Below are 12,110 nucleotides of genomic sequence, written 5' to 3' on the forward strand. Positions count from 1 at the left end.
CAATTTCACGAGAAAAGTACGACCAAAAACTGTTGACGAGTTTTTAATGTTTTTACATCATTTTTGAACGATTGTTCCATTTCTTTTTGCGCAGCGATGATGAAGAAGAGACCCTGATATCATGATGTTCTGGTTCCTCCTCGGGGCTGTGAATCCGATGAATACAAGTTCCAAACCACATCACATCATCTGGAGGTTTAGCTCAGAGAGATGAGAAGATGAACTCAGCTCTGAGAGCATAGGATCAAATCCCACTCTTAGGTGTTTAGATTTTCTGCAGTGTTGTAATAATAAATACAACAACCAGCCTTGCTGGAGCTCCTGACAGCTCAGTAGGATCATCTTTGATCAACACGTGTTTGTCAAAGGTTGTAGGATCACGTCCCGGCAGTGAAAATGTTCCTTGGTTACATGAAAATATGAAATGCTCAGACACACACTTTCTGTGTGTGGAGTCAGATGGCTCAGCCTGTTAAAGGTGCTGAGCAGGTATGCAAACTTTTTCTTTGCAAACCGCTCCACGTTAAATCTTCCGCCGTGTTTTTCCAGGTATTTCCTGGTTTCCGGCCACCAAGACGCTTCCGGTCCATTTCTCCGGTTTACTCAACTCCAGCCTCCATGGGCTTTATTTTCTGGTGACGTCAGAGAACGGAACTATTGTCATCACGGCTTGTTTTAGCAGAGCCGAATGTCATGAAACACAAAGTCCCAACTCGGCTCGGTTAAACCCGGAAATGTTCGTTCCTGGAATGTCATGATCAGCATGCTTTGTTTAAAGGGTCAAGCCATTTTAAAAACAGGTTTATGATTTTAAAAAAATTAAAGATTTTGTTCACGAGTAAGAGAGACAAGAGTCTTTTTTTCTGGATGGTTTGCCCACATCTTACGGTCATAAAACATATATTATTCAAATATCGGTGTGCACAACTTTTTTTTTTTTTTTTCCAAGAAAAATTTGAAGTAAAAGATCACATAGCATTTTGTGAATGTTTTGAAGTGTAGTTTATTTCTAAAACTATTTACGGACCTGTCAGGCTTCTGATATGTCTCTGGACTCCCAACAAGTTTTGCGTTTTTGTAGCTTGAAGTCAAATATTTTGTGGTTCCAGCTTGTTATAAATAATCATTTTAATAAGTACACTTAAAAATCTGGCCAAAAAAAAAAAATGTGCAAGTGTCACTTTAAATTCATAAGTTGGTAGTTGTGTGCTTCTTACAGTTTGGGCAAATATTACAAAATAAACAAGACACATTTATTTATTGAATTACATTCATGTTTAAATATATAAAACCTATATTATATGGCAAAAATATAAAATATTTTTCATTTCCACAGTTACTTTAAAAGGAACAGAAAAAAATGCAAATACAACATGTTTGTTGGAGACTTTATTTTCCAGGGGTCACAATGTTAAATATCAATGTGTGCAATTCAAGGATCACTGTCGGCCCACCTGGGTGCGGAGGTCCTCCAGGTCTGGACGTTGCTTGAAACGTGCTTTGAATTCAGCATCTGTGTGCTGAGAGGAGAACAAGGAGGAGATGAGGACAGAACCATCACTGAAGAGTCACAATTACTGCAAAACCATTATCTTAATTTTCTTGAAGATGGCAATTTTCAAATTAATGTTGCAGCAGGCATTACCAAAACTTGTGCGTCATTTCCGAGTGAGATTTTCCCGTTACTTGTACTCACCTCAATCACAGAGAGCCGGACTCCCTCTGGTTGATTCTTTAAAAGTACTTCCATGAAAACTGGACACAATAAGGTATTTAGACTCTTCACCTACACAAACAAACACACAATTGTCAGATCTGCCAATATCCTCAGGAAACGACACCAAATAATGGACAGGTTTTTACCTGGATGACTCGCTCATGAGTCTTGATGACGGAATCGACCAACATCTTCTTGCCTTTATCTGGCATCATCAGATAAAGTTCTGTGGTCTTGGTTTGCAAAGCGTAGCTGCATGAGAAAATAACATTTAAAAATGATCTCAGTCTTTTGTTTTTACCCATTACCCTTCCATTGCTGCAGGAATAAATTAAAAAACAAAACTTGAATCTCACCTATCTGCAACTTTAATATCAAGCTGGTTGCAGACCTTGTGGATGTACTGGGAGTAGTGCTCCACCAGCGTCATATCATAACCCGACACCTTGAAATTCAGAGTCCCATACGCCGTGTCTGTAGCTTCCACAATAGGAATCGGTTTTATTTGGTGTCTGTCTCTACTTTTCTTTGGCTAAAAGCAAAACAGAATTTTTTTTAGACTAGTCATTTAAGTTATTTGAACCATCAATTTTCTCTAGCATTTTGTCCAATTGTTCACTAATGACTCAAAAAACTATTGTATTGACTCCAGAGAAGCTTTGTGGATGCCTTGGGGAGCAGATCAGACATAACGTCAGCCTATGGTCATCAGTTTTATATCCAAGTTTAATTCCTTATTAAACTTGCATGAATTGAATACTTGACCTCGAGGCATTCAGAATGTAGGTTCTACAAATGTCATAATCCATTTGAATTTGCTGGTCAGCACTTGTCGCTCTTAAAATGAGCAATTAGCTTTACCTATATCCTCCTGACCTATCAATAAACTAAGATTATAAAGAAATTGACAGAATGAATTGTGTTTCAATTAACTTGAATGAATTGTACTCATTTTGCATATCTATGTACAAATTTTTCTTATTCGTAGTAAAAATGTTATACTTGACCAGAAGTGCAGTCTAACAGGCAGAACTCAAGAATACGTATTTCAGAGTTTTATGCCATTTTCAATGAAGAATTTTAGTATCTAGCTATTTCTAATTACATTTTCCAGCACTGCTTGATTTGTATAAATTTTGATAAATTACATGTTGACACTTGAACGTTAATTTGAATGATTCTTCCTAATCACAGCAACATACTTCCAGCTGATTAAGAAACAAGATTTATGGAGAAATAAAGAATTTTTGCCTATGTGAATTTCATCTTACTTCTACTTTGGGTAATAAATGTTTCCACTTTCCAATCCCATGGGTTGGCTTGGATCTGTATTGTCTTTCATTCATGGAAGCTGCAGAAGAAAAGAAACAAATAAACAAACAAATCTTGGGGTATACAAAGTGAATTTTAAGTTTGTCTGATATTAGTAAAACTGAAGTGAATGTGTTAAGGTATTCCTTTATTTTTAGCAGTATGAAGAATTACCCCACACAGGAAGCCTGATGCACGATGGGGCCCTTTAAAATAAATCAAAGAAACACTATGAGAGACAAAAAGTAGAAACTTTGAGAAATATAACGTGTAAGTGAAAAAGTGTTCATTGTACAGCTGCAACTGGATCATTATGGTTTGACTAGGTTCTGAATATGGAATATGTCTGATTAGACTTACATAGGGATCCTTATTTGACTTCATAATTAAAAAATCTTGTTGTAGTGACGTTTTCTCCAGTCTCAGTAGTATAAACACATACTTAAGTCATAACAGGTTCTTAATGGAGCCCTTAAAAGCCATAATTTAATACAAACATGAGAAACAAGAATTAGTAAAGTAATTCAATGACCTACCGGCGTAATGTAGCTGCTTGTTGCATGGCAGACACTTGCAACTGGAAAAACACAAAAAGAAAAAGTCAGCTTCTACACACAGCACAATGATGTACAGATGTATATCATCACGCTAACTACAAGGCTGTAGAAATTGGTGATTTTTAAATTTATATTTTATCCGCACAAACTACATTGTCGGAGGATTTCCTGGGAATCGAATTGTAATCAAAACTACTTCTAATATTCTGCTTATCAGTAAGTTACAAGGTCACAGCTTTATACTTATCCATAAATCAACAGTATCAAATGTTTAGAAGAACTCTAACTTGGTTTGATGTTTTACATTTTTACAGAGTATAAAACCTCACATTTGTGATGTGATTATTAGCTTGGTAGCGTTGTCGCTGTACGACCTCCATAGAAAACATTCAGCGGAGAAAACAAACTTTACCTTTCGAATGACAGAGTTCATGTTTCCGTTTCTCTTTCGCAGGTTTTAACAAAAAACAAAAACAAAAACAGAAGTCACCCGACGGTTTCGGTGAGACTCGATAAGTGACTCGTACGTAGCTACGATCCAACAGGACACTGTAAACACACGACACTGGTTGAGGGGAGAAACAGGAAGTGCTAACAGGAAGCTAATCCGTCCTCTTTGCGTCCGTAGTCGAACTACGGACACGGAAGAACAAACGTTCCGGCCCCACAACAGAAAGTTTGTGTATTTATTAGTTTCTACGTTTAAAATTTGTTGAATGCGAGATACAAACTCAAACTTCTTTTTCTCCTTTCAGGCTTTTCCCTTCAGGGATCGCCACAGCGAGTCAGTTGCCTCTATCTAACCGTAGAGATACAAACTCAAACAACGGTAGATAATTTAGCCCAATGACGTGTGTTGCATTCAGGAAACCCAGGAAAAATGTTACCAGTGTGTTTAAAAAAAAAAAAAAAGCATCACATAACAAACAGATATTCCACACTTGCCTTTCCACTTTGTTGAATTTAAATTGAACTCCATAATTACAAGGTGGTAAAGTAATTTAGTATTTTTCTAAATTAATTTTTTCTGTCCGTAATTCAACAAATCAGAAAGAAGTTTTAAAAAATTCCTATTTGTAAATGACAACTGCACAACAGTGAATAATAGTTTTATTATCATGTAATAAACACAAAATGCTCATATCAAAATAAAAATCAACTCAGCATTCTCAGTTATTCAGGCTTAACATAACATTTTTTATAATCAAGTGCAAAAACTGCATTACCTGAAATTTATACTTTGAGAAAAAAGTACAAACTGTTTTTAAAACTGCTTCATTGTTTAAGCACAACTACTTAAGCAGAGTCATCCTGCAGGATATGTAAACTGTTATTAGCACATTAAATCTTTTTCAAACATCATCATGCCAAGCAAACAATCATTACAATTATCAAAGCACACATACGCACCCGTAGTCTTTGGCTTGCATTTTTTTTAACATTAGCATTAAAAAAAAACACATCCATACAGGCAGGTCCCCTCCAAATAAAACCTTTTGTAATCACTCTACTTCAGGTCAAGTACGATGTCAGACCAGTTACCCCGGACTGACATTAAAAGAGGTGAATTAGCTTGTAAGATGTATTTCAGCTTTTAGAAGTGCTCTTTGCTTAGCATGTTGTATCGAAAAATACTTGTGGTTAGGTTTAAGTTCTTAGAACATGAAAAAAAATCAGAACTTTTCACTTTGCTCAGGCCTTGTGTGAAATACAGCATCGCAAACATGCAAAGATTATGAGTCTTCCCTTCCACGTCTCTGTCACCGCTATATACTGACGATATTTGTTTGTATACAAGACACATCTTCCAGTATGAAGCACCTTATTTAATAACAGCATTCTGCAACACGGGTTAAGCATCATGTTCACATTGGCAGATTTTCAATAACAAGTTTTGGATCCAGCTGAATCACAGCTCTGTTCAAATACAGTGCATCATCTCAGGACATTGCAGGGGGGGGGTTGAGGCAGAATGTGTTTGTTACTCATGTCTAAACTGTACATGAGACATTCAAAGAGTCGCCAACAGATCAAGATCAACTCCAAAGTGCTTTAACAGGTGTAAAAATGTACATGTACAAATCTAGCTAGTCCCTGACTAAACTGCATCTTCCTCTTCGTCTTCCTCCTCCTCCTCGTCGTCTTCCTCCTCCTCCACATCCTCTTCCTCTTCCGGGCTGAAAAGATCATCGGCCAGCTCGCTCTGGTCGTGGTCCTCGTCATCATCCTCCTCATCTTCCTCCTCCCCCTCGCTCCTCATCTCCTCCACGCTGCTGTCGTCGAGGTCGTCGTCGTCGTCATCGTCGTCGTCTTCTTCCTCTGCGGCCTCTTCCTCGTTTTCCTCCTGCTCCTCCTCCTCGAGATCTGAGAGATGACCTGATGGGCAAACAGAAAATGCATATCTGTTTTTATTCAATCACTGAAACTACAGAATTTTAATATATTTATGTTTGTGAGGATATTCTTAAACTGTTCTTGACACGTTTCACTGACATTGGCTGAATTTTCAGGAAGTCTGCTGTTCTTATCGAATCTGCTGTCCTTTCAGTAGCTCTCTAACAGACTAACAGGTTGAACCTGTCCAATTGAAAGCTCTAATCAATAGAGATGATCTGATAAAAAACTGCCTTCATGCTGTCCAACACCAGACAGCAGAAAGATAACATTAACATTGAGCCGTCGGTCGACACAATGGAGCCAAACAGATACAGAGCAATAAAGAAAAACAGGACTGGTGATTTTCTGATATCATTAGCAGAAGTTAGCATTGGATTTCTGAAATGACAGCTCCTTACACAGGGTGCTGATTGTAGCAACGATGTGGCAGGGCAGTTCGTCGTCGAGGAATTTTCTCATTTCCATTTCCATCATTCCTCCAAGAAGCTCCGTCTCCATGTCGACATATTCTGGGTAGAACATGTTTTTTCTTAGCTGCCTGCGGATCCTTAAAAAAACAACAACAACAACACACAATCTGGATTAAGGCTTTAGTTTTTCATATTGGCTTTTGCATTTCAAGACAAACTCAAATTCAAACGTGAAACTGGTGGTTTCTGCTTTGATGATTAAAAAAATGATTAAATCTGCTGAAAAATATAGTTATCATAAACATCTTTTTTTTTAAAACACAACATTTTCCGACATTTCTGATTGAATTCTGTAGTTGGATAAAACAAAGCAGTACTTACTGTTTTCCTGTTGTCTTGTACGCCTGAAAAAAGAAAAAAAAAAAGACATTTGGACACAAATCAATTACAAAAATACGTTTTCATTGAAAAAAAAATTGAGTATCAGATTTTGAAAAAACATACAAAAATGTCTAAAGCTGGAAACATTCATTCCTAATAACTCATAAGAAAAACTTCGTTACTGGAAATTTTTTGAGCTTCTTTAAAAATTCAGAGATGGTTGTAAAAAAACAAAGCGTACGAGATACGATATGATGAGAGAAGAGTTTCACCTCAATGAAACGGAAAGGCTCGTTTTCTTGCATGAGGCTTTCGACGCCACAGCGGACTTCCTGGAGGCGGGCCTGGTCCTGGCAAATCCTGGCGATGTTCTTCTGGATGGCCGGCCCGTTGGTGTCACAATGAGCGCGCGTGCATTCCCGCAATCTAGTGATGAAGCTGAGGACTTTGGCCGTCATCTCCTCGCCCAGCCTGGTCAGGCCCTGCTCAGAGTCGTCCATAAACTTCTACTTAAGGAAAAGGGTGGGGATGGGGGGAGGGAAGCACAGGTATGTGATGTCATGGGAATGACAAATAAACATGTTAACTGTGGTATTGAACTTCCTCTCACCTTATTCTGCCTCTCCTTCTCCTTCTGCTCCTGGAGTTTTCTGTCCGCCAATGTGTGCTTCCTTTCAACCCGGCTCAGCTGCTTCTCCAGCGACCCCTGGTGAAGACGAGCACACAAGAAGGCAGCAAAGCCACGAGTCAGCATCGATTTCAGGACTTCAAATACACAAAATCTCATATATATCAGTGGACTGGGGTAGCGTGAGGCAGGGGACACTCCGGGTGCGACGCCAGTGCGCCGCGATGCTCTTTCAATTTGTCTTACTGCATATTTTCAGCTCCAAAAGCGGAGCATCTTTGTTCGACCTCAGATGACACCCGCTGCTCTTCTCGCCGTGTCATCGTGTTTAATCTCGTTCATGGTGGCGTCTCATAGGTATTTTCATTTAATCAGGTCAGAAAAAGTTCAGCCAAGAAGCTTTCGATGTCATTTTCCTGCAGCTGCTGAAGCATTGGGTTTCTGAAGCATTAGGAAACACTTTTAAACTGATTTTTCTGGGTTTTTAAGGCCATGCATGATTCTTTAAAGCATCTTCCCTTAATGTTATTCTTTTTAAATACTCAGCTGTAAAATTGAGGAAATGTCACATTTTTTATCAATGCACGTCCGTTCATTTCTTCGATAAAGAATATCAACTTCTAATTCAAGAAATTAATTCCATGTTTTTGCTGTTTCAGCATTCTCTGTATCTGTGTTTCTGTTACGAAGCAGTTTTTGTTCACACGTCATTAATACCAAGTTTTTCTCTTTCATATGAAAATTCAGCTGCCAGTTTTTCTAGAAATTTATCAGACGTATATTGGAGATTCTAAAAACTAAGAATTATATTTTAACTTTATGTTGACACTCATTCTCACTGCATTTTCAGCAAAAAATTGATTTTAAAAAAATACTCCTTATTATTATTAACAGGACACGAGCTAACAAAGATAATTGATGTAAATATTTAGGTATATAGATTTGCATTAATCAGTGTAAAGAAATTCCTAATAAAGTCATCAGACAAACAAAAGTTTGACATCAATTTTCATGTCTGAAATCCTTTTGTTGAAACAATTAAATCTAATATTTCCTACGATACAGAAACAATCTGCTTGTTGTGTAGCTGTATTTGACGTCATGCTTCTGGACTGAATATCCACAGAAATGCACTAGAAGCCTCTCAAGCAGAGGAAGTGGATTCAACTCTTCCATAGAAAGAGCAAAAAGTCATGTGACTCTGCCATTCACCTACACACAAACACACTACAACAGCTGACTGAGTACATTCAAACGCTTTCCAGACTGGTCAAAAGACTTTGTGCGAGTTTAACAATCAAGAGTTTGTAAAAAAAGAAAAGAAAAAAAAAGAAAAAAGAAAGCAATCAATGGGATTAACCTAGAAAAGAAATTCTTAGCAATATTTCTCTCTTTATGAAAGTATCAAACGTACCTTAAAATCCCTCATGGTGTTTTTCAGAGTTTTGATTGTGTGTCCCAAGTGCCCTCCTTCTATGGTGCAGGCGTTACAAACACACACCTTGTCATCCATGCAGTAATATCTGGAGTTGCACACAACATAAAAAGCATTGGAGAAATACAGCGTGGGAAATTTTTTAAAAAGTATTTTGGTTTAGTTTGGTTTTGTACAAGACATAAACCAAAAATCTTCAGAATATCACCATGGTAACATCTGCTTTCAACCTGAATATCTCATCGTGATCGGGGCATTTCCTCTTCCAGAAGTCGCTCATCGGGTCGGTTAAAGGATGCTCACGGAACGCTGGCAGCTCCAGATGTGGCTTCACGTGCTCCGGGCACATGGATACCTCACACTTCAGGCACGTCTTGACTGCAAACCCCAAGGCAGCAGCAGAACATGCCTGCTTGTCACCATCACCCTGACAAATAGAAGCAGCAGGGGTTCCGTCCCCACCGGCGCCAGGGCCCGAGGTGTCTGTGCCGACAGCGGGACAGTAGTCGCACGGAACAGCCAACTTGTTCCTGGATAGCTCAGCAGACCGAGACAAAGGCAGCAGCTGTCTGGGTTTTAAAGAGGCGGCGGCCGTGGACGTCACTCTGTAGCGGAGGCGGTAGTCGTCGGAAATATTGGACAGTTTGAAGTTTTTCTGGAAGTTGGTGCCACACCGGTGGCTGTCGCGGCACTCCGGGCAGCGGAAGCGTCCGCGCTCCGCCTGCCGCCGCAGGCGATCCAGGCAGATCTTGCAAAAGTTGTGGCCGCAAGGAAGCAAGTACGGATCGCGGTACAAGTCCAGGCACACTGGACAGGTGAGCTCCTCCTGGAGGACGCTGGACAACTCTGGCTGGGCGGTAGCCATGGCAACCAGAGCACGATGTTTGTGGTGGGGGGATGAAGAAGTGGAATGAAAAGAGGAGATGAAGTGGTGAAGGGTATATAAAGGCAAAAAGAGGTAGAAAGAGGTGAAGGGGGAAAGTCTGCAGCCGTCTGGATGTCAGGCTTCGTCCTTCTTTAGATGTCAGGTTGCTGAAAAAAAGAAAAGCTCATTAAAAGTGGCTTCAAAGCTGAAACATTTCAAAATTAAACGTTTCAACTAAAATACATTTCATGATTTTGTGGTGTTAGTAATTACTATATTATATTATTAACAACGAGGAAGTTTAGCAACTCGTGCCCCAAAATAACTTTATCATCAGTAGTCCTAAAAATCTCTGGTGTCATTCGGCACTGTGTCAAACTGCAAATGTCAGCGGACTAATTACTTAAAACCCATAAAACTTAAAAAGTACAAAAACATAAAAGCCACTGAAACATAAAAACCATAAAAGCCAAAAGCTGCGGCTGTCTGGTATTTAATATAGCACTACATGATATCAATTACATCTGCAGGTATTAATAGGTTATGTTTAAATGTAAATAGACGGATGTATGTATATGTGCTTGGTCATGTTGATGTACTTATGTATCTGAATAGTGGTTCTTATTTCATCCTGCTTCAAAGTGGTGATGTATTTTAATAGTCAGTGTTCGTTCGTTAGTCCACCAAATATGTTCACAACCTTGCTGATAGAAAGATGAAACAAAGAGCAGATTACTCACGCAGCAAAGGGGATGAAAATGAGATGATGACCTTTACCTTGAGAAAACTATGTCAGGGTAAAATTTCAACTTTTGTACACTCAGGAACCGGATAAGATAGAAAGACGAGGGAGAAGGCCAGCGTGAGTAAGACCATAGATCAAAGCTACTCTGGAAGTAGGTCAGGGTAAGTTGCGGGATGTTGCAGTCTGTGACTGCCTTCTTTTAATTACAGTACTGTGTTGTCAATGTAAATCATTTATTTCTTTTATGTAATATCTTCATTTTCAAATTAATTTTATTCTCTGGACATTGAGTCTGTAATAAAGTTTATTCATCCATCCATCTTTATAATCATACAATTTTTCAAGTACAAAGGGTTTTGTGTGTGTGTGTGTGTGTGTGTGTGTGTGTCTTTAGATTACTCTTTAACATTTTAGTGAGGGAATATTATGAGAGGGTGATACACGCTGACGTCATCGCTTCCTTCTTCCTGTTCGCAGTAAACAAGTAAATAACAACAAGGTTTAGTGTTTGTGTACGTCCGTGTTTACAGTCTGGAGAACCATCAACCTGCTGCTGGGATGGAGACATGAGACAAATGGGGGGGGGTGGGAGCAGCTGTGGTTCCCGGTAGCCCCCCACCCGTCACCCCCAAGGGTGATACCCCACCGGGGCAACTACCGGTCACTCCGAACGGTCCGGTTGTTAGCTAGCATAGCGTTAGCCGTCCACTCTTAGCTAACTGTCCCGTTAATGTTAGCTCCCCTCATACCCCCCCCCCCACACCGCTTGACTCGCTGGGGCAGCCAGACAGTAAATACCACCTACTTGATAACGGAGGTGTTGACAGGTCGACTCGGTCCCGGGAGGAGACGCTGATGTCGGAGCGCTACCAGCGGCTTCCGTCCTTCGCGCGGAGGTTGACGTCTCTGTCCCCAAAGCGCACCTGTCGTGGCGTTAACGTGGTTAACGTTAGCTCGGACTGCTTCTTTCCCCCCGCGCCCCAACACCTTCCTTCTGTTTTAGGAGTCCTTCCAAAATATTCCAGTCATCGGGAATTCATTTTCTCATCCGCGCGGTTCGACGTTTGACGCCAGAATAACCGGCAGACCCGCACCTGTACGACAACCGGAAGGCTAACGTCAGAGACTGGGCAGGTTGATGCAAAGGAAACGCTGCCTTCAGGGGCACTCGGAATTATTAGCACTCCTTGTCCCATTGTTCCCCGGTTTGTCCGCTAGAGGCGCCCTTACGTGAAAGTTGCCCTGGTAGGGGAAGGTACCAAGGAATACGGATGAGATAATTCAACAGACTAAGAATTCATTTATTTAGAATTGCATGAAAGAAATTATTTGTGTTTTTGCTATTACATCTTGTGATGTTTTTTTTTCGTTTTACTAATTTTGTTTATTCCAAACAAACTTAGTAAAAGTTGCTCAACAGATCTCAAGGGGAGATTTCTCCTGGTTAAGAATTAATATTTATGCAATATAAACAACACATTTAGATACATTGTAAATTACATAAAATTACTATTTATAAATGAATTAACCAACATTTTGCAGTTACACAGTAGCAGCATAAAGCAATTTAAAAACCAGTGCTGACCTGATGATAACCTCATAAAAAACATGGACTAACACAAATGTGAGCAGAAAGTCGCTTGTTCAAACCAGCAGGCACTACT

At 39.7% G+C, this 12,110-nt stretch overlaps 2 protein-coding genes across 2 annotated transcripts; both read right to left on the reverse strand.

Annotated features, from left to right (window-relative positions):
- Window positions 1–1,381: 1,381 nt before the first annotated feature.
- On the reverse strand, window positions 1,382–4,170 carry mrpl48 (mitochondrial ribosomal protein L48). Its single transcript, XM_068307691.1, has 8 exons — window positions 3,998–4,170; window positions 3,565–3,605; window positions 3,203–3,234; window positions 2,989–3,068; window positions 2,074–2,249; window positions 1,864–1,969; window positions 1,697–1,786; window positions 1,382–1,520 (listed from the first exon to the last, which is right to left on the reverse strand). Exons 1-8 carry the CDS (start codon window positions 4,016–4,018, stop codon window positions 1,440–1,442), a joined length of 627 nt encoding a protein of 208 aa, XP_068163792.1. The 5' UTR covers window positions 4,019–4,170; the 3' UTR covers window positions 1,382–1,439.
- Window positions 4,171–4,681: 511 nt separating this feature from the next.
- zgc:92594 (uncharacterized protein LOC436996 homolog) lies at window positions 4,682–11,587 on the reverse strand. The gene is made up of 8 exons (XM_068307683.1): window positions 11,252–11,587; window positions 9,067–9,868; window positions 8,816–8,924; window positions 7,384–7,479; window positions 7,046–7,279; window positions 6,774–6,796; window positions 6,381–6,529; window positions 4,682–5,961 (listed from the first exon to the last, which is right to left on the reverse strand). Exons 2-8 carry the CDS (start codon window positions 9,699–9,701, stop codon window positions 5,684–5,686), a joined length of 1,524 nt encoding a protein of 507 aa, XP_068163784.1. The 5' UTR covers window positions 9,702–9,868; window positions 11,252–11,587; the 3' UTR covers window positions 4,682–5,683.
- Between the last annotated feature and the right edge of the window lie 523 nt (window positions 11,588–12,110).

This window comes from Antennarius striatus, chromosome 23, assembly GCF_040054535.1.
Source record: "Antennarius striatus isolate MH-2024 chromosome 23, ASM4005453v1, whole genome shotgun sequence".
NCBI lineage: Eukaryota > Metazoa > Chordata > Actinopteri > Lophiiformes > Antennariidae > Antennarius > Antennarius striatus.

What these genes read in the sequence shown, in the direction of transcription:
- mrpl48 (XM_068307691.1), bottom strand. Translation starts at nt 4,018, where the DNA reads ATGAACTCTGTCATTCGAAAG. An exon ending in TGAACTCTGTCATTCGAAAG is followed by an intron (nt 3,606 to 3,997) that starts GTAAAGTTTGTT and finishes GTGTTTTTCCAG; the next exon opens with TTGCAAGTGTCTGCCATGCA. An exon ending in ATTTATTACCCAAAGTAGAA is followed by an intron (nt 2,250 to 2,988) that starts GTAAGATGAAAT and finishes TTTTGCTTTTAG; the next exon opens with CCAAAGAAAAGTAGAGACAG.
- zgc:92594 (XM_068307683.1), bottom strand. Translation starts at nt 9,701, where the DNA reads ATGGCTACCGCCCAGCCAGAGTTGTCCAGCGTCCTCCAGGAGGAGCTC. An exon ending in GATCACGATGAGATATTCAG is followed by an intron (nt 8,925 to 9,066) that starts GTTGAAAGCAGA and finishes GTGCAACTCCAG; the next exon opens with ATATTACTGCATGGATGACA. An exon ending in TGCTACAATCAGCACCCTGT is followed by an intron (nt 5,962 to 6,380) that starts GTAAGGAGCTGT and finishes TTTGCCCATCAG; the next exon opens with GTCATCTCTCAGATCTCGAG.